At 38.0% G+C, this 22,687-nt stretch overlaps 2 protein-coding genes and 1 pseudogene across 2 annotated transcripts; 2 read left to right on the forward strand and 1 right to left on the reverse strand.

The window, feature by feature from the left end:
- The first annotated feature begins 2,569 nt into the window (after positions 1–2,569).
- Positions 2,570–3,684, forward strand: LOC113347299 (protein YIPF5 homolog). The gene has a single exon (XM_026590922.1). It carries the CDS (start codon positions 2,730–2,732, stop codon positions 3,483–3,485), a length of 756 nt encoding a protein of 251 aa, XP_026446707.1. The 5' UTR covers positions 2,570–2,729; the 3' UTR covers positions 3,486–3,684.
- Positions 3,685–6,533: 2,849 nt separating this feature from the next.
- Positions 6,534–14,125, reverse strand: LOC113350813 (annotated as a pseudogene).
- Positions 14,126–19,266: 5,141 nt separating this feature from the next.
- Positions 19,267–22,666, forward strand: LOC113347301 (GDSL esterase/lipase At1g71250-like). Its single transcript, XM_026590925.1, has 5 exons — positions 19,267–19,605; positions 19,782–19,909; positions 20,148–20,393; positions 20,935–21,190; positions 22,283–22,666. Exons 1-5 carry the CDS (start codon positions 19,332–19,334, stop codon positions 22,498–22,500), a joined length of 1,122 nt encoding a protein of 373 aa, XP_026446710.1. The 5' UTR covers positions 19,267–19,331; the 3' UTR covers positions 22,501–22,666.
- Positions 22,667–22,687: the final 21 nt, after the last annotated feature.

Raw genomic sequence — 22,687 nt, forward strand, 5'->3', positions numbered from 1 at the left:
AGTACATAATCAATGGAGAAACAAAGTGCACAACTTACAACCATTATGATAAAACTGGTGCACTAAAGAGTACACCACGTAAAAATGGTGTACAAATAACTACACCTCGTATAGTAAAGTAAACTTATTCTATTGTAAACTGGTGTACAAATAAATTTACTACTGTACACTTGTTCTATTGTAAATTGTAATCTACATTTTCCATGGCAGTAAAAGAAAAGAACCGCAAAAAACTCTATATCATCTTTTCCGTCCTAGTTCCAATCAATTACATAAAATCCAAAATTCAAAACGACATTCCAATGATCCAATCCATAAAAAATGTACATGACAAAATATCTAGCCAACATTACGATTGTTTTCTCATTTCCTTTCACTTTCCTACTAGCTCCACATACCTAATTTAGATAATTTGAAGTGTTCTACGAAGTAATATACACTAGTGGAAAACCTTGGAAAACAAATTAAGAAAACAAAACCAAACCATGCCAGGAAAAATGAAAAGACAAAAAGTCTAAATTCTCATATACAAATTCAAGCAAAAAAAAAATAAAAAAAAATCTTATTGATACGGAGAGAAATGAGCACAAACTGAAATAAACCTAAGATGCTCAACACAATAGTGTCTCACATCTTGGCTTTCTTTGGTATCCTACATAACTAGCAAAACATATTTCGTCAGAAAAATATTTCCTTAAACCAAAGAAGAATACAGAAGTCCATATATTCTTATAAGAAACAAAATATTCGAAAAATTAGAGATCAAAATCCTTACTTGGCAGCCGGTGGAGGTGCAACGACAACAGGTAACTTCTGAGCAGGTTCATGGAAGAAATGATCAAAATTAGAAATGATCTGCAAAGAAAATTTTGACTGTTATGCTTAATATCGGAACAGAAAGTCGGTGGACCAATTTAAGATATCTCAGTGTTTTTGTAATCAACACAAAGGAAAACTACTACGTGACAACTCATGTTTTCAGACCAGGTGGCTAAACTTAAAAAAATAGGAAATTAACATACATCAGTCTGTCTCTAATAATCCCTAATAACATGTAGATAAATCGCATGTCAAATTTCAGTTGGTTCTCAAACGATCTAAAACTTTAAATATAGAAAATGATTAATCAATTAGTTGGAGTGCAAGACTACAAGTCAAGAGTGACTGTTTAATGTTTACGTCCTGCAGGATGACGCTAGCTCGGCTGAAAGTTCTACTACCATGTTAGAGTACTTTTTCACAGGTTACCAAGAGTGACTATTTAATGTTTTTGTGGTCAAACATTTCCCTTTGATCTGGCATATCGTTTTTTTTGTAGGCCGGATTTCTACCAATCAATACCAAACTAAAGAGTATGCTTTCATTTCTCTTTTAACGACCAAAGCGCCACAATCGCAAACCTAGTAAAGCTTCATATGAATGAGTATATTAAAGAGTTTGGGTGAAAACGAATCTGTCCACTACCCACTACTATGATAGAATAGTGTACTACTGTGTGCTCAATTCTATGGATTCTTTGAATTAAGCTTAAAATAAAAATATAAAAAACAAAACTAAATGGCAGATTTATCAAGATCGAAAACCTAAAATAGTTCAGTAGATCAAACTTACGGCGATGATGATACTGACTGTTGTTGGCTCCATCAATAAACTCCACCTACTCTGAATTCAACATAGAATTAAAATTAAAAGTGTACAATAATATACACATGTTATATAAACTAAAGGTTAATAAATACTTTATCAATTCATCTCCACTGATGAATTTCAGTGTGTTATTAAAGAAAACACACCTGATTAGGAAACATCTCACACGGATGATAATTCTAAGATTTGAATCGCGTGCGAAAAAAAAATCAACATCTATTCTTAAAATAAAGCTTACAATCAAAATTAAAGAACCACAAATGAACAATTAAAGCGACAATCAAACGAATTACCTCACCCTATTATCACAATGAAAGAATTTGTATGAATTAATGATCATTAAATCAATCCGTTACAGATTCAAAAACTTCAATTGAAACAAAAGAATCAATCAAATAATCCTCCAACGAAAGAAAAATCAAACCTCGAAAGTTAAAATATGATGAAACAACAACAATATTGAAGAAGATGAACAAAAGATATTAGAATAAAATGAAAATCCGCAAAAATAAAATTATGAAAATGATTCGGAATTCCCTCTTTTCTCACTTAAAAATCTTAGATCTGAAAATTGTTTTTTGAAAAACATATTTTGAAACCACCAACCACACCACCACTTGTTAAGCATCCACTATAACTGGAATCACCATCACCATCTTCAGCATATCTAAAAGAAGAAAAAATACGAGGTTTGCACGATAGATGAAAAGTAAAAAAAATATATCTGGGAAGAATATTAGATTGGGTTTGATACGAGGGTTATTTTAGTCATCATCAAAATTAGATTTGGACTAAACCGTTGGAATTTGGACTGATGCCTACGAGATTTGGTAAATTTGAACATCTTAGTACTAGATCCGAAGGGACAAGACTAAAATGTCTAAAGCCCGACAATTTTGGGACTAAATGTCAATTTCTACATTTTTAATATATCTCCGACCTTTGGCAGAAAATTTCCGTGGCTCTTAAGAAAACCTCTACTAACTACTAAGATCTGATCTCAAAACCCTAGTTTCATCATATATTTGATCTTCCTTGGAATTTCTCTGCACTTGTTCTGTCTGGATCAAGATCTTAAAATCATGGAGAAGCAATATAATGTGCCCCCAGTAGTATTCCCATCAGGATCAGGTGGATTACCACAACAACGAAGAGCACCAACAACAGTACCACCACCATTTCAACCACCAAGACCAGCAAACAACAATCTCCCCTTCATGAGTTTCGATGTTGGATCTGCTGTTCCATCTACATCTTTTTCAAACCCAGTTTTCGGAGCAAACTCAGGTACAATCGGTGGTTATGGTTCTGGATTTGATGATGAATTACCATTGCTTGAAGAACTTGGAATCAATACAAGACAAATCTGGAAAAAATCAACTTCCATCTTGAATCCATTCAGAGTTAACCCTAATTTACACGAAGATGCAGATTTATCAGGTCCTTTTCTATTCTTGATGGCTTTTGGTTTGTTTCAATTACTTGCTGGGAAACTTCACTTTGGGATTTTACTAGGTTGGATGACCGTTGCATCACTGTTCTTGTATGTTGTGTTTAACATGTTGGCTGGTAAGAATGGGAATTTGGATCTTTATAGATGTTTGAGTCTTATTGGTTATTGTATGTTGCCAATGGTGATCCTATCCGCGTTCGCTTTGTTTTTGCCGCAAGGAGGAGTCATTGTTATGGGAATGGCTGGGGTTTTTGTACTGTGGTCAACTAGGGTTTGTACTCGATTACTGGTTGAACTTGCTTCTTGCGGAGATGAACATCGAGGGTTGATAGCTTATGCTTGTTGTTTGATTTACGTCTTATTTTCATTGCTAGTAATATTTTGATTTGGGGGTTTTCACTTGTTAAAGTTGAGGGGTTGAAGTTGTGTCTTTGGAGGGAAGTTGAAGTGGAAATAACATGTACTAAACTCTTTCAACTTTAAATTTGCAAAGTTTTGTTTTGTAACTTGTTGTATAAATATTAGCTCACATCAATTCAGGTTTATTACGGGAAATGCAACTGGTTATTCATTTGGTTTCCAAATATTTGTTTCAGCAGTTGTTTTGTTATATCTTGAGCATTGCATTTTAAGTGAAATTGAAATATCTGTTCAACTTTTTATTCTGGTTGTAGCTTGGACTTAAGTTTGTTGCGACTTATGAGTTGAATAAGGCTAAACTATCTGGTGCTGGGATGAATCTAGGTTGATCGAGGAGGCTGTGGTTTGGATAAACTAAGTTTTAGGATTGCCTTACACAAGGGAAATAGTCTCTCTAAAGGGTCCACTTAGCAACACCAGCAAAAATGGCATTACATGTCGAAAGTCGAAATACATTGTTCTGTGCCAGTGGACTTTGCAATTTCATACACTAAGAGTTAGTCATATTGCACAGCTTATAGTTAAGGACATAATGACACGATTATTAATGGCCTAGGGTGTAGCTGTTGTATAAAAAGGATTTTTTGCACAATGGCGAAGTGGAGACAGCACACTTTCTGTTGTTCTATGCTATGATCTCAGAACTAGTACCTAGTCCATCATGGTTGAGCAACCTCATGGTACCTAAGTGGCTTGTGGCCTCATTAGGCATGCTGGTTTGGCATACACGTAGGCAGATGTGATTGAAAAATGTGATCATGTCTCATTCATGTGGTGGTTAATGCTGTCTGCATGATACACCGCAGGATGTTAGGGGTGTTTCTTTAGGGTTAGAACTTGGATGGTGTTTAATCTGATTATTGACTGCATGGTTCGTACGAATGAATGAACCAACTGGTATAAACAATGGTTTTAGCATTTGCTGTATGACTCAGTAATTGTCATGCTATGCATGTAATAGACAGTCAAGTCAACACTAATACACATTTAGTGTTTTACTTAACTGCAATGTTGTCCTGCTTATCTATAGCACGCATTCCCCTTACTGAATCTTACGCCTTGGTGTTTGATGGATATTTTTCTGCCATGTCAATTGGTTTTACTCTCTGCCTCGCAGAAGCCCTTATTTGCCATTTAGACAGATCATTGAGGAGTATGCCACTTCAATGAGATTGGACTGGCTTAGTTTAGGTAGGATCTGACCATCTTAGGTGCTAGGATTTGGTGTGGATAGCAGAAGATCACATTGTCTTTGTAACCTCATTGTCTTTTTTGAAGTCCACATGACTATTTTACCAGCTGCAGCGGGTCTCGTAGAAAAGCAGGACAGTTGTAGATCAGCGTATTGTGCAGATGGAGATTCCATATCCCCATTGTAATCACATCTCGGGGCGAAGCTTTCCTTTTCCTCGAGTTGTATCTAAAATGGAAGCAAATTCCAACTATGTGGAAGCCATCTCTCACTTGGTGCAGCATCAAAAGTAAACCTTTAATGCCATTTTTCATTCCGTAGGTCAGTAATTTTCATGTCTAGTTCATCTTGTAGTTGTGCCGCCCTTTCAATTAGCTTAGAGTGGTTCCTTTAGAAGCTTAGCCCTTGAAAATCTATATATGAGAAGATTGGTAAACTAGATTGTCATCTGAATATGTTGGCCAGTTTCGTTACACAAGTATGAATCCTCATCCTGTAGATGTGGCGCATCATCCATAAGCTCACAGTAGTTATTCAGAATTTTAGCTCTTGGCAATCTCCATATGAGAAGAATCCTAAACAAATGTGCATCTGTTAAGTGGCCAAGGTTGATTTCAAAATTAGTGTTCTCCTACTCATTTGGCATATAAGTTAGTGTGAAATTGCTTTGTCCTCTTTAGGGGATGTGGCTAATCTGTATAAGATGACTTCATAAGTAGAGTTGGTTAGACTTTCTTTTTATTAATCTATTTAGCATATATGTGGTTGTTCAAATTTATGGTCAAAATCTTTTCCAGAGAATGGGAACAATCCTCATTTGGCTGATTTATAGATATCAAATCTATGAATAGATGTCATCGAGTTCGCTTTATCGGTTCTTCCTTGAGACATCTGCCATCCTAGGTAAGTCTTTATCAAAATCTCATGCTGATGTTGTTTGATAGATAATGCTTGAAGTGCTAATAGGGCGATGTCAGTTGTAATTAAATGCTTTTGTCTACTTTGAGAAACAGTTTAGGGTTGGCAACTCTTGCAAAGTTGGAATTTCTAAAGGTTACAACAACCATCAGCTGATGTAACCCAGTTGTTTGGAATACCAACGTTGGACCCAGTAGCAGTCATGTTTAAGAGACTGTGGAAAGCCGAAAATGAAAACTATCTGGATTAGATGTGCCCTAGTCGGCTAGTCTCCTCTGGCAACTCCAAATTTGCACCTTCGGATTGTAGAACTTGAGAACTTGGGATTCCCAGCAGGATGAGAAAGTCTTGAGCTCTTCAATCTGGATAGGATGCGAGTGTCCTGAAGATCAATCTTCAAGTACCATTCTACACTTCCACACATGCGTTAATTCGTGGTTGACCGACGAAATGGTCCTAATATCAATGTTGAAGATTGATGGTCCTCCAGATCTGTATCGATGGCGAGCAGAGAGATGGACTCCGTCCAGACCACTTTGATCTAACGAAATGGTCCCAAGACTCGGTTCAGACCGTCAATGTCTAGTTCATTAGGTGAACACTAGTTTGAACGGACGAAATGGTCCAAATATAAATCTAAATGTCCATAGTAAGTGAGAAAACAGTGGGGCCGGTACTTGTCTAAGTGGGGACCTTAGTTAAGGTGAACCGTGAATTTGTAAAGTATGCAGTTTACCCACCTAACGATTTCACAGGTCCAATTTGAACAGTGCAGCTTGTATAATATGATCACTTGTACTCAAACCAGATATGTGCACATCGGTTATGCAATCAAGCTGCATACCAAATGTTAGTCAAAACTCCATATCACTTTTCAGCCACACATATTCCTTAGAAAAGTCGAGGGAAACTTGGTTCCTTCCAGAGGTATGCTTACATTGATCTTTACGATTGACACAGTTACAACTATAAATCCTAAAAGGATGTATGACAATTGACAAGGAGAAGCAACTGACAAGGGGCAGGGACAAATACCCCTGATGGTGAAATAAATGACCCTTTCTATATTACTTACAAAGACACTATATCTTGCTAGATCCGAGCATAGATAACATCAATGACACCTTGCTGAGATTGGGCTACAATTCAAGTCTCCTGAACCACAAAAGGGTGACAAAATCCTATTGTTCAACCCTCAGAATCTGACAAAAACGTCGGACTTTCACTCTCACCCATATTTGCCGAAGCAAATGAATCAGAAGAGGATGCTATAGATGATGGGCAAGAAGCAGTGTCATCGGAATCAGAAATAATCTCATCGTGTATAATGATGTGTTCATCTATATCAGATACCTCAGATGCGGATGATGTTCCCAAGATAAGCTTGTTCAGTGCTGTTTTCGCACTATTAACAAACCACTCATCCGCGGGAAGCTCACTGCTAAAATAAGATACAGACAAAGAGGAAACATGTTTAAGTTGAGAAATGGAGGGAGGAAAACAAAGAGAACTGTTATATGCAGAGATGGGAATATACCTTTGTGGGTCAATGCCTCTGTTGGAGAAGGCTTTGATTGCTCTAGCAATTATGGCCGACGCGATCTGATGCACATGCCGAGATGGGTATCCTCCGAATACAGCGATTTCAACGATGAAGTGCATATCAAGAATTAACTGATAAATGGAAGTTGATTTAGAATTCAAGGTAACTATAGGACAAATACGTTATTAGCAGTAATTTATGATTATGAGGTATTTCAACCAGGATTTTAGGATGCACCTTTTGTGGCAATAGCAGTCATTGAAGTTTGAGTTCTACAAACAAGGATAAAGGGGAAAAAGAAACACAGCTAGCCAGTTTGTTTCTCTTACATGTTTCTGGATTCAGAAAAATTTGAAACTAAAACTATATAACAACTGCTAGTACTAAATGAAAGATATGTAGTCCATGCTGCAAGCACAAGCACAAGCATGTTGCAATCTGCAATTCCCTTCGATACAGTTTAAGCAAACTCCTATACTGCATTTGCATATCCAAATCTATGGACTTTATTTAAGCTAACTTAATGTAGCATAACCATAAGCACATGATTATGATACCTTAATCCTGATTATTACAAAATATTCTAGGTTAATAACCTAAACTGACTGTGGTTTGCTGCTAAACCTTAAAAAGCCTATATACTTCACTTCAGAAAGTTTGTGGCAACCTTGAACAAGCTCATTCAGGCACAGTACAATGAGCTTTTCAACAGCATTTCAGTCACAAATTGGTCCCAGCCTTCTGGGCAGCTATTATACTGCAGATATATTTTGTAGGATGATATGATTACTCACTGAAGGCAGTATGACAAGAGAACTAAAACTGTACTGAGTATATATTTTCAAGTCTTATTCAGCGTAAAGGTATATCTATCAGCACTTGAAAGTTGAAACTACTACGCATCTTCATCAAGTATGAAGTAGTAGACCAGATACAGCAGCGAAAGCATAGCAATATCAGTCTGATCAATATTAATGATCAAGTTTCACCTAAACCTAGAACGTCAAATATGAAAAATGAATATTGTTATGCAGAAGAACATACCTGCTGCAAACCTAGTGGATGAAGAGGGTGGGTTTCATCCTTGAAGACATCCCAGAACTCTTGTTCATCAGATAACCACATTACAACTGTTTCTGTTAGCCTAGAAAGCAAAATCTTTTGGATCTTCTCTTTTCCAAGTAGCACATCACCAGCAACAGTTGCCAATTGCTGAAACTTCGAAAATAACGCCTGCACTGATGACAAAATATGATTATTGAAACCTGTTCGACTCTCTCCAGAACCCCTTGTAACAATGACTGAAATAAGTGCACATTTGAAATGAGTTTGTACAGATAAACCATTACACAAGCTATGAAAAAACATGAAGAACGTGACCTAGAATCACCCAATCACATTTAGGGAGCTTTAAGCAATATAATTAGCACTGAATCTGCACTTTAAATCTTTGGAAAGAGATCAACCTAATATGCTATTTTTTACATAGAATAAACAGCACACACACGAAGCAGACAGAAGGATTTAACCAATGCAAATATCTGATTCTTTACGAAGTTGATATGCTTTTTGAGGGGACTTTCTTGGTATCTGATTGTACAACAGCTTTTGTGTTGCAGAGTCATGGTATGTCAGGGATGGCTTAGGCTTGCTACATCAACGAATAATGCACACGAAAAAGAAAGTAGGAGTACCATTTCGAGGTTACTCAAGTTCAAGTCCCAAAGAGAATAGCTGCCACAAAAAACTTCTTCAAACTGATGGTGAATAACACTGAGCACAGAACATGCATGCTCGCAGACATACAAACAGATAACGTCGCACTTAGGGCCTCTGGTGCAAGTCTATTGTTGCACCTCGAATTTGTATCTCATGAAGCTCTATTACCATGGCAGTGGCATTACTAAATGTATAATCAAATAGATACATTTACAAGACATCCGACACATTATCCACGAGAAAACTACCATTTGGTAAGATACAATCTCAGGATTATCACAATCATAAAACAACAGGGACAGAGATCAGTGAGCATCATTATTCATTAGAGAGATCAGAGCCTCAAAAGTATAGAAATTAACTAAAACACTCCACATGTACACTCCTACACATTAATTTCCAAAGCTACCCAGGGTCCATAAAAATGTATTAACTGTTAAGGGGTAAGGTTTGTACAAGGATAGTAGGATCATGACTTTATCTTGCAGAAGATTGTATATGCTTTGGGATTTTCCTAGTGATCAGTTATTTTGTTTCACCTTGAAGGGTTTATTTACCGGTGCTCAGAAATGTTTTTTCACATTAAACAGACAGAAGAATAAAATAAAAGAAAGAAGACTCGTCGTGGTTACAGAATTACGTAATTTACTGTGAATACAATCAGCACCATGAAAACCACACAAAGTACAGCCTAAATGGCATCCGCATGTTGTCCAGCAGCCCTTTCAAGATACTAGATGCTAACTTGTATGCATCAGTCTATTCGCCTCTCTATGTGTTTGTGCGAGAAGTTAAATTCCTATAAAATGCCAGACAGAGGGATTTTTCATACATGTACCCAAGGAACAAGACAGTATTCTCTCCAAGGAGAGATTGGCCCTAAAGGCTATTGATTTGGGGGTTAGGTCGGATGCAGAGTCCTTAGACACCATGATAGGGTGGAGTCGTTGATTAATTGAATGGAAAAACTGTGTAAACAAAAGAAGTAAGAAATTAGTCATCAGTGACAGTAACTTCTAATGTTAAGAGTAACAGCACCCAACTCATGTGCATTTATTTTTATTAAGTGTAGTCTTAAGTCTTTACTTAGTTTCATTCAAAGGTTCTGATGTCTAGATGCTTTCAAAAACTTTTATCAAAAGTGTGGCAGGCAGTTTATCGTAACCCATTCACCTGTAGCTGATATGTTATTCAAGAATAAGAAGACCAATTAATTGAAGAGGAAAATTATGGGTCAGATTGAAGGCTCCTAGTCCTACGTTAAAAGATTCCTTAAGCAGAGCACATGCAAACAAGAGAAACAAATAGTTAAGAAAAGAATCTGACCTGAAACGGCAGAGACGGCAGTGGGTAGGTCTCCCACAGATCTTCTCCTTGCATCTTTACATAAATTCGAGCATCTAATCGGATTCTGTCTTCCCTAGCATAGATGAAATTCAAAACATAATGCAGACAGAAATAATCTCTGAGCTTATCTAGTGAGTGTTGAAGATGGCGCCTCCACTCCTTAAAGTCTATGGAACTAACCGTGGTAGACACAATGTTTTCACTTGAACCACTTCCTGGTTCCTTCCCCTCACTCTTCCCAGTCCAGATCTTCGAAACAGCCATTGGTAATAATTCATCAGCTACAGTAAATGCAGTTCCCAGAAGTGCAAGCTGTTGAGCATCAGTTTCAGCCCTGAAGGTTAATACCTCTTTATGCTCAATGAGATTATCGTCTTCGGATGGACCAGGTAAGAATTTTATCAAAGCATCAACATATTTATCAAAGAGCTGAGATATTCTGTTTAAAATGTTTCCACCATACTGATCAATGGCTGCCGGTGTTAGCTGTTCCACAATATCCTGCAAGAGAAATGTTCAAACTCACTTTAAATAGCTATACTTTTACTAGACTACTGCTATGTAATTTGTAGTGTAAATGCAAGCTAAACTTCAGTTGTGTCTTAGACCTGGAACATAAGTGAAGAATGTAAGCTACGGTTAATTATATGACAGAGCTACTTGCAAATTTTCACAGCGAAAATTTCACTTGTATGTGCTTTCTTGTAGATGTTTATCATAATCTAAGTTGCAAGAGGATCCACATGAATTTAGTGGATGACAGTGTGCAGTTTTATATTATCACAAATATCCGAACCTTCCTTTACCTGATTTACTGAGTACATTCCCCATTGCAGATCATATTTACTGATCACACTTAAAAAGCCAAACCAAATATATAATCCTTCATGATTTATTGTTGCTGATAGCAATAAGATCAGGTTGGTAAGGATCAAAATATTTCATAACGTCTCCACGGATTTCTTGACTATCATTCATAAACGACCCCACAGTGTTCTGTATAAATGAGCTATTCTACGGCTATACTTGCACCACTACATCCAACCACAGCCAGTGTTATTTAATGAATGATGTATGTTAACATGCTTTCGAAGTTTCCAAGAGTACAACTCTTTCTTGGACATCACAATATCCTCTTTAGATGGATTTAAAAAATTATTTAATTCACAGCTTTAGGCATTGCCTCATTATATTTAAATGGGGAACCACCTGAAATTTTCTACCTATGCAAGTCAAAACCAGTTATCGAACAGTTTGAACGCACTTGCCCGAGTAATGCAAGAAACTCTTAGTGGACAACATTGTAATCTGGTGGACTTCTAACAATCTCCTATAATATCACAAATATGGTATAATGCCAGGGAACTGTGACAACAGATGCATAGCTGCCTAAACTTTCAGAGAAGGAAATAAATAAAAAATTCAGGGACTTTGAAAACTGAAGCATGATGTGTCTGGACAATTAGTGCAGACCACTGACAGAATATACCAAAGCATAGGGTATCAACTTACATTGACAATGTACATGAATCTCGTTCCACTATCAAGAAGCTCGGAGTCTGATGATGATACTGCAACAGCAGATAGGGGAGACGCAAATCGAGGTGATAAAGAAAATGTCTAATCATTTTCCGCGATTTCAAGAACCATTCTCCTTGCTCTTCGGAAGTTCGATTCAAGGACTTCTTCGACGTATGGATGTAAAAGCACCATCAGCAACTTAGAAAGCTTAAGGTCTTTAGATTCCAACAAGAAGCAGTGACTAAGACTGGCCTGAACACAAATGCTCACAGCCCGTAAAGCAGAAACCATCTCAGATGGGGGCGAGTTTTCCTTCACTAGTCGAACAAAAGAAGTTCACATTCTGCCCACTGCACAATCTTGTTGGTATACACAGGATTGTCACCAAAAAGCAAATCAGACTCCTTTGCTGTCAGTAAGATTGCAGAAAAAACGAGTTTGGAGAGAGTAACCGAGAATGTTTCAGGATAGATTGAACATGAAGGAAGAAACCCCTCAATGCTCTTGTTGAGGTGGGACCCCTATGCTTTTAGAAGCAACTGATGTGCCGAAGATCCTTTTCCAAGTTTCAATAAACCACTCAAAGCTAACTTAAGTTCTTTGACGCCCAAAGATGGCTGTTCTGCAATCTCAATAAGCTGATCCTCAAGCATCACCTTTCTCTTTATGAAGGCAGATTTATAAGTGGAAGAAGCATCTCGCAAGCCATTCAGCTCAGGGGAGCTTCTTTCTTCTGCCTCCAAAGCATCTAAAGCTTCATCCACTTTATATGCTCAGCCAAGAGGACATCTACATTCTCCAAAAATGCCATCTTATGATAACCCATTTCATTTACCAAGAGATCCTGGTGCTCACTGCCCTGAGCATCTTCTTCAGCTTGAAGGGTTTCGCTGTTATCCTGGTTCCGTTCTTCTAGTTCACGGCAAACACCGGTCATCAAATCCTACACAAAAATCCCTTGCGCAGATACATGCTTTTGCAGCTCAATCAATTCATGCTCCATCTCACCAACCTCTTCTGATATCCTATAAAATAATTTGCATATTAGTTGATTATCACTACTCCTCTAAATACTTTAAAGATTCAAGTCAACTATGAAATAACAGAAACAAATGATCTGCATTCTTAACCGAAAAGGTAAGAACCTAACTTTGCCAGCAGTTAGATAGAGAGTTAATTAACCCAGGTTTGTGCTACCAATCTTCAGAACACACAGCAGAACTTTGTCAGCCGATTAAAAGATACAGCTAGTCTAATACAATCAAGTACGCATGGCACAAAATATAACACTCAGTTTGAGGAGCTCTAACAGTTACATCTGTACTTAGGAGGGATGCAACTTTCTAACAGTGATCGAGTAAAAAAAGTCGATTGCACATGTGTGCTCCATCTACCGATGAAATTGACCACTTGACAAAACTCTCTGACTGATGATTCTAAATCTGACAACCATCGGAAAGGTGTAGACCTGTCCCGCAAATAGTTGTAGACTTTAACCAGAAGTTGGCATAGAATAGATAGGAAAATAGGCAATTCATATATATTTTAAGGTATACATATATGGGGAGAAAGGTTGACTTTAATACTGGTCATCCATGGATTGATTGGATTCCAATATGAAACTTGATAAATAAAAAATCCCTAGCAAGATAATTATTAATAACAGTATTACACATTATTTGGTACACATATTCAGTTAAGCTCCCTAAACAGAAAAAATAGCCAGATATATAAACGGGGAGCCGGTAAAGTAGCAAAATTAGTGAGAACACGAACAGGAATAGCAGTTCCTATCCAAAAATGCAATTGTTTTCAAATGAAACATCTTGTTACCTGAGGAAGGCGTGTGCATATTTCCACAAAAGTTCTCGACTGCATCTTTGAGGTCCAAAAGCTCACAGCATAGTTTCCTGATTCCCTGAACACAAGAAGAAAATAAGGGATGATACGAAACATCAGAAACAAAAACTAAGGTTTTGAACGATAAATTCTTCTCCATTCAACACATCTAAAATTATATATGCAAACCTACTTATATCTGTGGAGAATACTATCGAAGTTCCAAAACCTATAAACACCATTTCTTCAAGCTTTGCCTAAAGAAAAATACACTTTTACAAGAAGCTTACGAAGTACATTTCATCCCCGTCCTCTTTATATAAAAAAAAAAGATCCTAATTTCTTTTAATTAGGAGTTGCGCTCTTACCAGTTGTATGACACTACTAGGATACCGCTAATATGGTTCTGAGCCAATCTCGATAACCCAATTTGAAAAGTGCAAAGACCAAAGTGATCCAACTCCTCTGGAGAGTGGTAGCCCAAGACTTTTGAAATTGAAGGATTATTACGAAAGGGCATTAACATCTATAAAACCAGATTCAATTTTTCCAAAATAACAAGAAACCCTTGCTTCAGTTTGTTAATTCTTTGACACTATATAATGGGTCTATGTGAAACCCTTGTTTCAGTTTGTTAGTTCTTTTGACACTGGATAACGGGTCTATGTGAAATCCTCGTTTGATCTGAACCATTTTAGTGGTTTGAGAGACAGTAACTGATACTAGCAATGTATATGAGGAAGAGAAACTAAAGGAAGATCTGTAATGAGTATAATAAAACCAAATCAAGGATGTTTAAGGTTTAAGTAAAAACCCTAAAATCACAAAAAGAAATTCAAATAAAAGAAAGAAAAGGGAAAAAACCTTTTCAGCATTGGATTAATAAATGGAGTTAATCTTGGACTGTGGAGTGATCCATTCGTGTGTTGGAAATCATCTTCTTCTTCATATTCTCTCTCACTCTCTTTCTCAGTCACCAGTGGAGTACACCCTCAGTAAAGCAGCGGCAGTAGTTGTAAATTTGTACGAGGTGACTGGTGAGTGAGTGAATGAACCAGTGGTAATCTGTGGAGTGCACCCCACTAAAAGTAGCTTTCCCCCTATCAATTATCCATTTCTAGCAGTCTTAAAACAGATTTCTAACAAAAAAAGAGTTTGGATATTCTGTACATATGATAATCCGCCAAGAATCAGTTAGGGCAATTCCAATAGTAATGTTCAAATCAAAATGTTTGTTGAGCCACGTGAGGGTCAAATAGGATTTTGCACTATGGAAAAGAAGTGGGCGATTGATAGTTAAGCGCGAAGATGAATGGCTGGCGCTCGTCGTTCAGACACTAGCGCTCGAAGTTACAGCACCGGCGCTTCTCGAAAAAATGCCAGCGGGCGAAGCAGCGCCGCCAGAGTTTGAGTCAAGACCGCCAACAACTACTGTTAACGGTCACCGGAACGGCTAGTTTTTACCTCCATAAATACGGCTCGAGTTTGATCTCACAAATTCACAACAATTTTTCATCCGATCAATCTTTTCTTAATTTCAATTGATTTCAATTTTCAACCATGAATTCTGATTTTGATTCTTGTGAGGAAGACATGGAGATGGATGAAATGTTGTATGAAGAAATGTGTATGGAGTTTTTGCGTCAAATGGATGAAGATGCAGATCAAGATAGAAGAAGGCAAAGTTTTATGTTGCAATTACAAACCAGAATCATACCAAAGCCTTTAGAGCCATATGAAGTTGCGACTAGAAGATGCACGTGGCGAGATCGACATTTTTACCACGAAAAGATGATGCATGATTATTTTAATCATGATTGTGTTTATTCCGATGAGGATTTTCAGCGGTGATTCCGCATGGGCTGCAACTTGACGCAAAGGATTATCGTCGAGCTTTGTCAGGTACAACCTTTATTTAATTATCAGTATGATGGACGACATGTACGAGACTTTAGTCCCGAACAAAAGGTCATTGCGGCCCTCTGTATACTATGTTACGGGGTACCAGCGGATCCCACAGATGATTACATCTGTATGGGGAAAACAACTGCCCTTAGGTATCTCAAATTGTTTTGTGAAACAATAGTCGAGCATTTTGGTCCAACCTTTTTAAGAAAGCCTACTCAGGAAGATGTTCAAAGAATAACTGCAGAAAACACCGAGAGGGGTTTTCCAGGAATGCTAGGTAGTCTTGACTGCATGCACTGGACGTGGCATGCGTGTCCGGTTGAATGAGAAGGCCAATATAAGGGTCATTATCCAAAACCAACTGTAATTTTGGAAGCTTCAGCTACTTATGATTGTTGGTTTTGGCATGCCTTTTTTGGACTCCCGGGTTCAAATAACGATCTCAACGTTTTATATAAGTCACCATTGTTTGAAGATCTTAAGAATGGGGTCGCGTCGCACTGTAATTTCACCATCAACGGTCATCACTACACTCAGGGTTATTATCTAGCAGACGGAATCTATACAAAATGGTCAATTATGGTTCAATCTTATAAACAGGTAAGTTTTGGACCGACGTCTTCGAAGGATATGAAGTACTTTAACACCCAACAAATGAAATGCAGAAAGGATGTTGAACGCGCTTTTGGCATACTGAAAAAAAACGTTTGCCATCATAGCTGGGCCGACACGCTTTTTTGATCTCCAAGAAATGAACAAAATTATGCTGACTTGTATCATTCTGCATAACATGGTCATTGAAGAAACCAGGCGTGCCCAACCTGGACTAGTTTTCTAGATGAAGATTTGGGGTCGAATCTTGTGGTAGAGCATGGGTGCCCGGCAAGAGAATATAGACTTGCCACTGACAGACTCCAAAACCGGAGAATCTATGGACAACTAAGACAAGATTTAACTTAGCACCTTTGGGATTCAAAAGGAGCAAAAGACGATGCGCGGGAGCGAGGCAGAGGGAGAGGGAGAGGGAGAGGCAGATAGATGTTATTTTCAATTTAGTGTTTTTTTTAATTAATATGTTTTTTAATTTAAAGTTGTTTGTTTAGATGGCTACACTTAAAATTAAAATTCAGGCAATTATACTAAAAGTAATTTTAAATAGATGAGCACAATTAAATTAAACTAAACTAAACTGAATTAAACTAAACTTAACTAAACAAGAATTAAAATCAGTTAGCAAGACTGTATTCATCTTCGTTTTCTTCTGAGGTATCATCTTCGTCTTCTTCCACATTCACATATTGGCCAGTTTGTTGAGGGTGGACTTGTTCAGGGACTTATTGTTGTTCGGCCTCCTCTTGTTGTTGTTCGGACGCATCCATTTGCTTAGTCCATGCAACAAGTTGTCGTTCGTTCATTATTGAAGTGTTCAAGGAGAGTAACTTATTTAGCTTACAATCCATGTAGTATTGTTCTTGCGAAAGACGACTTTTTTGTTGATTATTTATAGCAATGCCACAGTCCCTGGCTCTATCTGCTTCTATCTGCATCTCGAATTTCTTGTGATCAGCATAGTTGAACTCGCTTGAACCTCCTTCTGCTGCTCGTTGGGCTGCATCTCTCGATGCTTTTGCAGCTTTCTGACTCCCTCCTCTTCTTCTCTTGACGTTGGTATTAACGTTTACATTAGTGTTGTTCCTGACTACTTGGAGTTCCATTAGGTGAGAAAGCAGGCTATCCATTCTGAAAATCCTGCGAGATTTGACCATGTGGTGATCTTGCAGGCACTTGATGACCTTCCAGCAAGTATGGATTAAACTTGTTAAGCACCCTCAAAATGGTGAAACAAGGTTCATGTTGGAAGCTCAATTTGTGGGATCTTTGCCACTCTTCCCGACATCTTCATTCCACATCCGGTTCGCCTTCACCACTTTTTCTAGTTGTGCCATATTTGAGTGATCAGAGCAACATATTCACTAACGGCTGCTGAAATTGCGTGAAAACGATGAGACAACCCATCGCCATCACGTCTATTGGGGTTACCCGTTTCTTCACAAAATTTTTGTAAAATCTTATCATAAAAAGTTTTTTTTTCTTGATAAATACCATTGATGTCATCCATTGTATATAATACATAACTTCTGCAAAGTGACTCGTCTTCATCCATCGTGTACTTGACACCATGAATTCTTGTGTTTCTTGGTTGTGATTGTTGTATATTTTGTTGTGTTTCTTGTTGTGATTGTTGTTGTGTTTGTTGGTGTGATCGTTGTTGTGAGGATGCCATATTTGTTAGAAATGAAATTTGTAGAGATGAGATTTTTTCTGGTAGATTGAGTTGATATGAATAGTTTTGTTTGAAAAACAAAAAAAATCAGAGATGGTATGAAATTGTGTAATTTTGAGGTAGTGATGAAGAAGGTGTGAGTAGAGGTGTAAATTTTGCCCGGCAGCCCAAGGCCCAGTACCGTCCGCCTGTCCCATGACAACCCATGGGTGCCCGTGGCCCATTACGGGCTGGCCCGACCTAGCCCATTTAAATAAGAGGGCGGGCACAGGCCACAAGTTAAATTTTCTTTCCTGGCCAAATACCCTCCCTATTAGCCCATCAATGTTACCCGCCCTATTAGCCCGTCAATGGTATCCATTTACTTAGCCTAAATGATTGTTTTCATTTTCCTCATAGTTCTCATATGTGTTTCTTAACTTTTACTCCATAGGAATCCAAATTTGTTAACCATATAGAGAAAATTTTGAGAAAAATCTAAGGCAGTTTCCTTATCTGATGATTCAATTCAAGAAAAGTTATAGGAAGTTTGGTTTATCTTGTTCCCATCTCAATCTCGTATTTGATTATTAATTTTAAGTAATACTTGTGTGTTATTACATTACTTTCTTTTTAGTTTTAATAATACATATATATTTTTGTAATATTAATTTTAAGTAATATTTAAGGCCCTCCCAGCCCTACCCGTCTGAGCCCAAATTACATAACAGGCTTGGGCAGGCCATGGGTACTAACTGTAGATAAATAATCTTGTCCGCCCGGCCCTTTTAATTTCATGGGTAAGAAATTTTCCTGCCCGCCCTATACCGTCCCATTTAATAATTAGGCCGGGCAGCCCGGCCCGACCCAATTTACACCCCTAGGTGTGAGTTTTAAGTCTGGAAATGAACTTAATATATAGGGAAACAAAAAGGAACAACAACCATTGGATGGAAGAACCTGTTGGCGCTTTTAAGAAAAACGCGGCGCGCTTATGAAAAACGCTGGCGTTTCAACTATCAACAGGCGGTGGGAAGACAAGCGCCAGCGTTATTTGCTGAAGCACCAGCGATTGAGCCAAGTTCGCCCGCTCTTCCATCAAGCTCGCGCTACATGTTCTAACTCACTCAACAAACCAATAAATTTGTTGGTTTGTACGTCCATTTTTCATGTTTGTTGAGTTCACACTGGGAGCAAAATGAACAAACTTTGAATTTGTTCATTCCATTAGAACTGCTCTTGGCAGTTAGCACTTCACCCACAAAATTGTGGGCCTGCGACTGTGGACTTATTTGTGAAAGTATAACGGAAAGATGAGGAATGTAACAGAACCAACAAAAAGCAAGAAGGAATCAAGGAAAAAAGCTAACACAAAAAAGTATGAATTCATGGAAATGATGACATATAATCTGTTTCCGGCCGTTAAAGAAAACTACAACATTAAGATCATCTTCATCTCTATCATTACCTTTATACCTCTTTATATTCATCAACAAATCAATCACAGTATATATCCTCAAAATGCCACTCACTGTCAAGAACTAATTTAATCACTGTCAATATGGGAAGAACAAAAACAATTAAAGATGTTGATAGACTGTTACCGGTTACCCTTGTTGTCGTAGCTCTTCTCCAGTGTGTTGCTAATATTGAAGTTGTTGTTGGAGCACCAACGGTACCAGCAATGTTTGTGTTTGGAGATTCATTAGTTGATCATGGAAATAACAACTATTTGAGTTCCATAGCTAGAGCTAACTACATGCCTTATGGAATTGATTTTAATGGTTGGCCTACTGGGAGGTTCTCTAATGGAAGGACCATAATTGATATTCTAGGTAATTCATTCCTTTGGTTATCGTTAACTATACATATTTCGTTTCTTTGCATGTCCATTCTTGTATCATACTGTTACAATCTAGTTATTTTGTCTAATGCGCCAGATTAAGGTTCAGTGAAAATGATGCCGCATTTTATTTCTGTTTGGTAATAAAACTGTTATTTTCTTCTGCAGCGGATAAACTGGGAATACCTTATATTCCAGCGTTTGCTGATCCAACCACAAGGGGTTCTAAATTACTTGGTGGTGTGAATTATGCTTCAGCAGCGGCAGGCATTCTTGATGAGACTGGCCAACATTATGTACTTGCACTTATATTCTCTTTTTAGTCAAAAGTAGTAATTATGCTGATAGCCTCATACTTGTAAAATTATTCAGAGTGTTAAGGTTGCAGACACAGTAGCATATGCTATTCACATATACCTTCTCAGTTACCATCTCTACATATAAGTAGAAATTAGCCTTTGGTGAGCAGAAGCAAAATGGTGTGTAACTGATTGTGCTGCGGAAACTAAATTGGAGTTTGTGAATGTTTGGCAGGGACAAAGGTTTAGTTTGGGCACACAAGTACTGAACTTCCAGAGCACATTGGATCAACTAAGGAGTCAGATGGGGAATGGAAGGAACCTGACCCAATACCTAGCCAAATCCATTGCTGTTATGGTCTTTGGTAGTAACGATTACATCAACAACTTCCTTATGCCTTCTATGTATCCTTCCAGTTTTAACTACAGCCCTGAGGATTTTGCCAACCTTCTCCTCAACCACTACACCCGCCAGATTCTGGTAAGCATATTCAGATGCATCCAACACTTTTCTTCTTTTTGTTGCACACGAAATGCATGCGACACTTGGATGCACCTCTTCCTTGATATATACCAGTCTGGCTAATTGTTTGTAGTTAGAGAGTGTACACTTTAAACGGAAGGAAAAAAAGATTGATGGCATCTGCCGGAGCAATTTCATCTAGCATCATCAAAACCAACCATCTGACATATAGATGGTTGTGATGATTTTTGTCAAAACACTATAGTAAAAAACTTTCCTAAATTAAGTGAAAATTGATAAAATACAATTCATACTTTCTTATAGTTAGTTGTGATACTGCTAAATCAAAAATTGCTTGAGTAGCGGATAAGCAGTTTTTCTTCGCTTTACCACTAACTGATTTCCAATGACTTTACCATCAGAAAGACCCAACTTAAGCAGAAATAAAATGTACTTACATTACATGTCCCCGTCAGAAAGTAGTGTCTTTGGATCCTCCATTCTCAAAAAAAAATTGCCACTTTAGACTCCATGGTAATTGCTGTGGAAAACAATGCAGGCCTTGTACAGTGTAGGACTACGGAAGTTCTTGCTAGCAGGTATAGGCCCATTGGGATGCATTCCAAACCAGAGAGCCTCTGGTCAGGCACCAAGGGGACAGTGTTTTCAGCATGCAAACGAGATACTCGGAACATTTAATGTAGGGCTCCGAACACTTGTGAATCAACTCAACGCTAACCATCCCGGATCTATATTTGTATACGCCAATACTTATGGTGCAATGGGTGATATTCTCAACAATCCTGCTATGTACGGTAAGATTTAGTAACTCCAATGTTTTTTCTTTAGGTTTTATTTTCTTTGCTTCAGCAACACCTTGTTGTATTTAAGGGAATTTCCTGCCGAATTTCACTTGTTCGGGATGAGAGTTACATGCATCCATGTTAGTATTAGAATACGGGCATCCAACTCATAACCAATTGGCTATGAGTGGAGAGGCCTTAATAGATTATAAACCGCAGGATCTTATAGATTGCCCAAACAATGTGGGACTAATAATCTCAACACGCCCCCTCACGTGTAGCCTCGTTGGGCCTTACACGTGGACAATAAATCGGGTGACGCGGAATAAAGGCACGGTCTAAAGACTCGTCGCAAATTGCCTGCTCTGATATCATATTAGAATACGGGCATCCAACTCAAAACCAATTGGCAATGAGTGGAGAGGCCCTAATAGATTATAAACTGCAGGATCTTAAATAACCCAACCATGTGGGACTAATAATCTAATAATCTCAACACGCCCCCTCACGTGTAGCCTCGTTGGGTCTAACACGTGGACAATTAAATCGGGTGACGCGGAGTAAAGGCGCGGTCAAAGACTCGTCGCATATAGCCTGCTCTGATACCATATTAGAATACGGGCATCCAACTCATAACCAATTGGCTATGAGTGGAGAGGCCTTAATAGATTATAAACCGCAGGATCTTATAGACTGCCCAAACAATATGGGACTAATAATCTCAACAGTTAGTTCTGTTTAAACACTATCTATGCAAGCGTACCCAATCCGGAAACAAATAACTAGCCAACTGTGAAGATGACATCCTCAAATACAGTTCGCGGGAACAATCACATCTCTCGCAACTTTTTAACTTTTTAACTCATCATTGGTTAGTTAAAAAAAACATTGTGATTGAAATTCTAACAACTTCTGATGAGGTTGAAAGTTCTAGAATACTGTGACTTTCTGTGGGGATGATATACACGACCACAAGTCGTCGGACCACCATGTGAATATCAAACTGAGGGTGTAAATGAGGTGTATGATAAAATCATAGCATTACTTATAGCATGATAAAGCTTCGAATAACTTACTAATGCTGCCAAAATTGTTGATCGACAGGATTCAACACTGTTGACCATGGTTGTTGCGGAGTTGAGGGCAGTGGACGCATAACTTGCCTTCTTGGGTCCATGCCATGCCCAAACAGAAATCAGCACGTCTTTTGGGATGCCTTCCATCCAACACAAGCTGTCAATGCAATCCTTGCAGAACGACTTTGGATGGGTCCACCTGCTGATTGCTATCCAATCAACATGCAACAAATGGCTCTAATATAAACTACAACAATGAATATGTACCTGTAACCCACATGCTTTTATATAAGATTGGTAAAACATAAAGGATGCTCATCATGTATACCTTTGTTCTTGTCATGTGATTTGAAAGAAATTTGAATCCTGAATATGTTTTGTTGGTAAATTATTTGCCAAGAATTGCAGCCAACATCAAGCTTAGGTTGGAATG

This window comes from Papaver somniferum, chromosome 2, assembly GCF_003573695.1.
Source record: "Papaver somniferum cultivar HN1 chromosome 2, ASM357369v1, whole genome shotgun sequence".
NCBI lineage: Eukaryota > Viridiplantae > Streptophyta > Magnoliopsida > Ranunculales > Papaveraceae > Papaver > Papaver somniferum.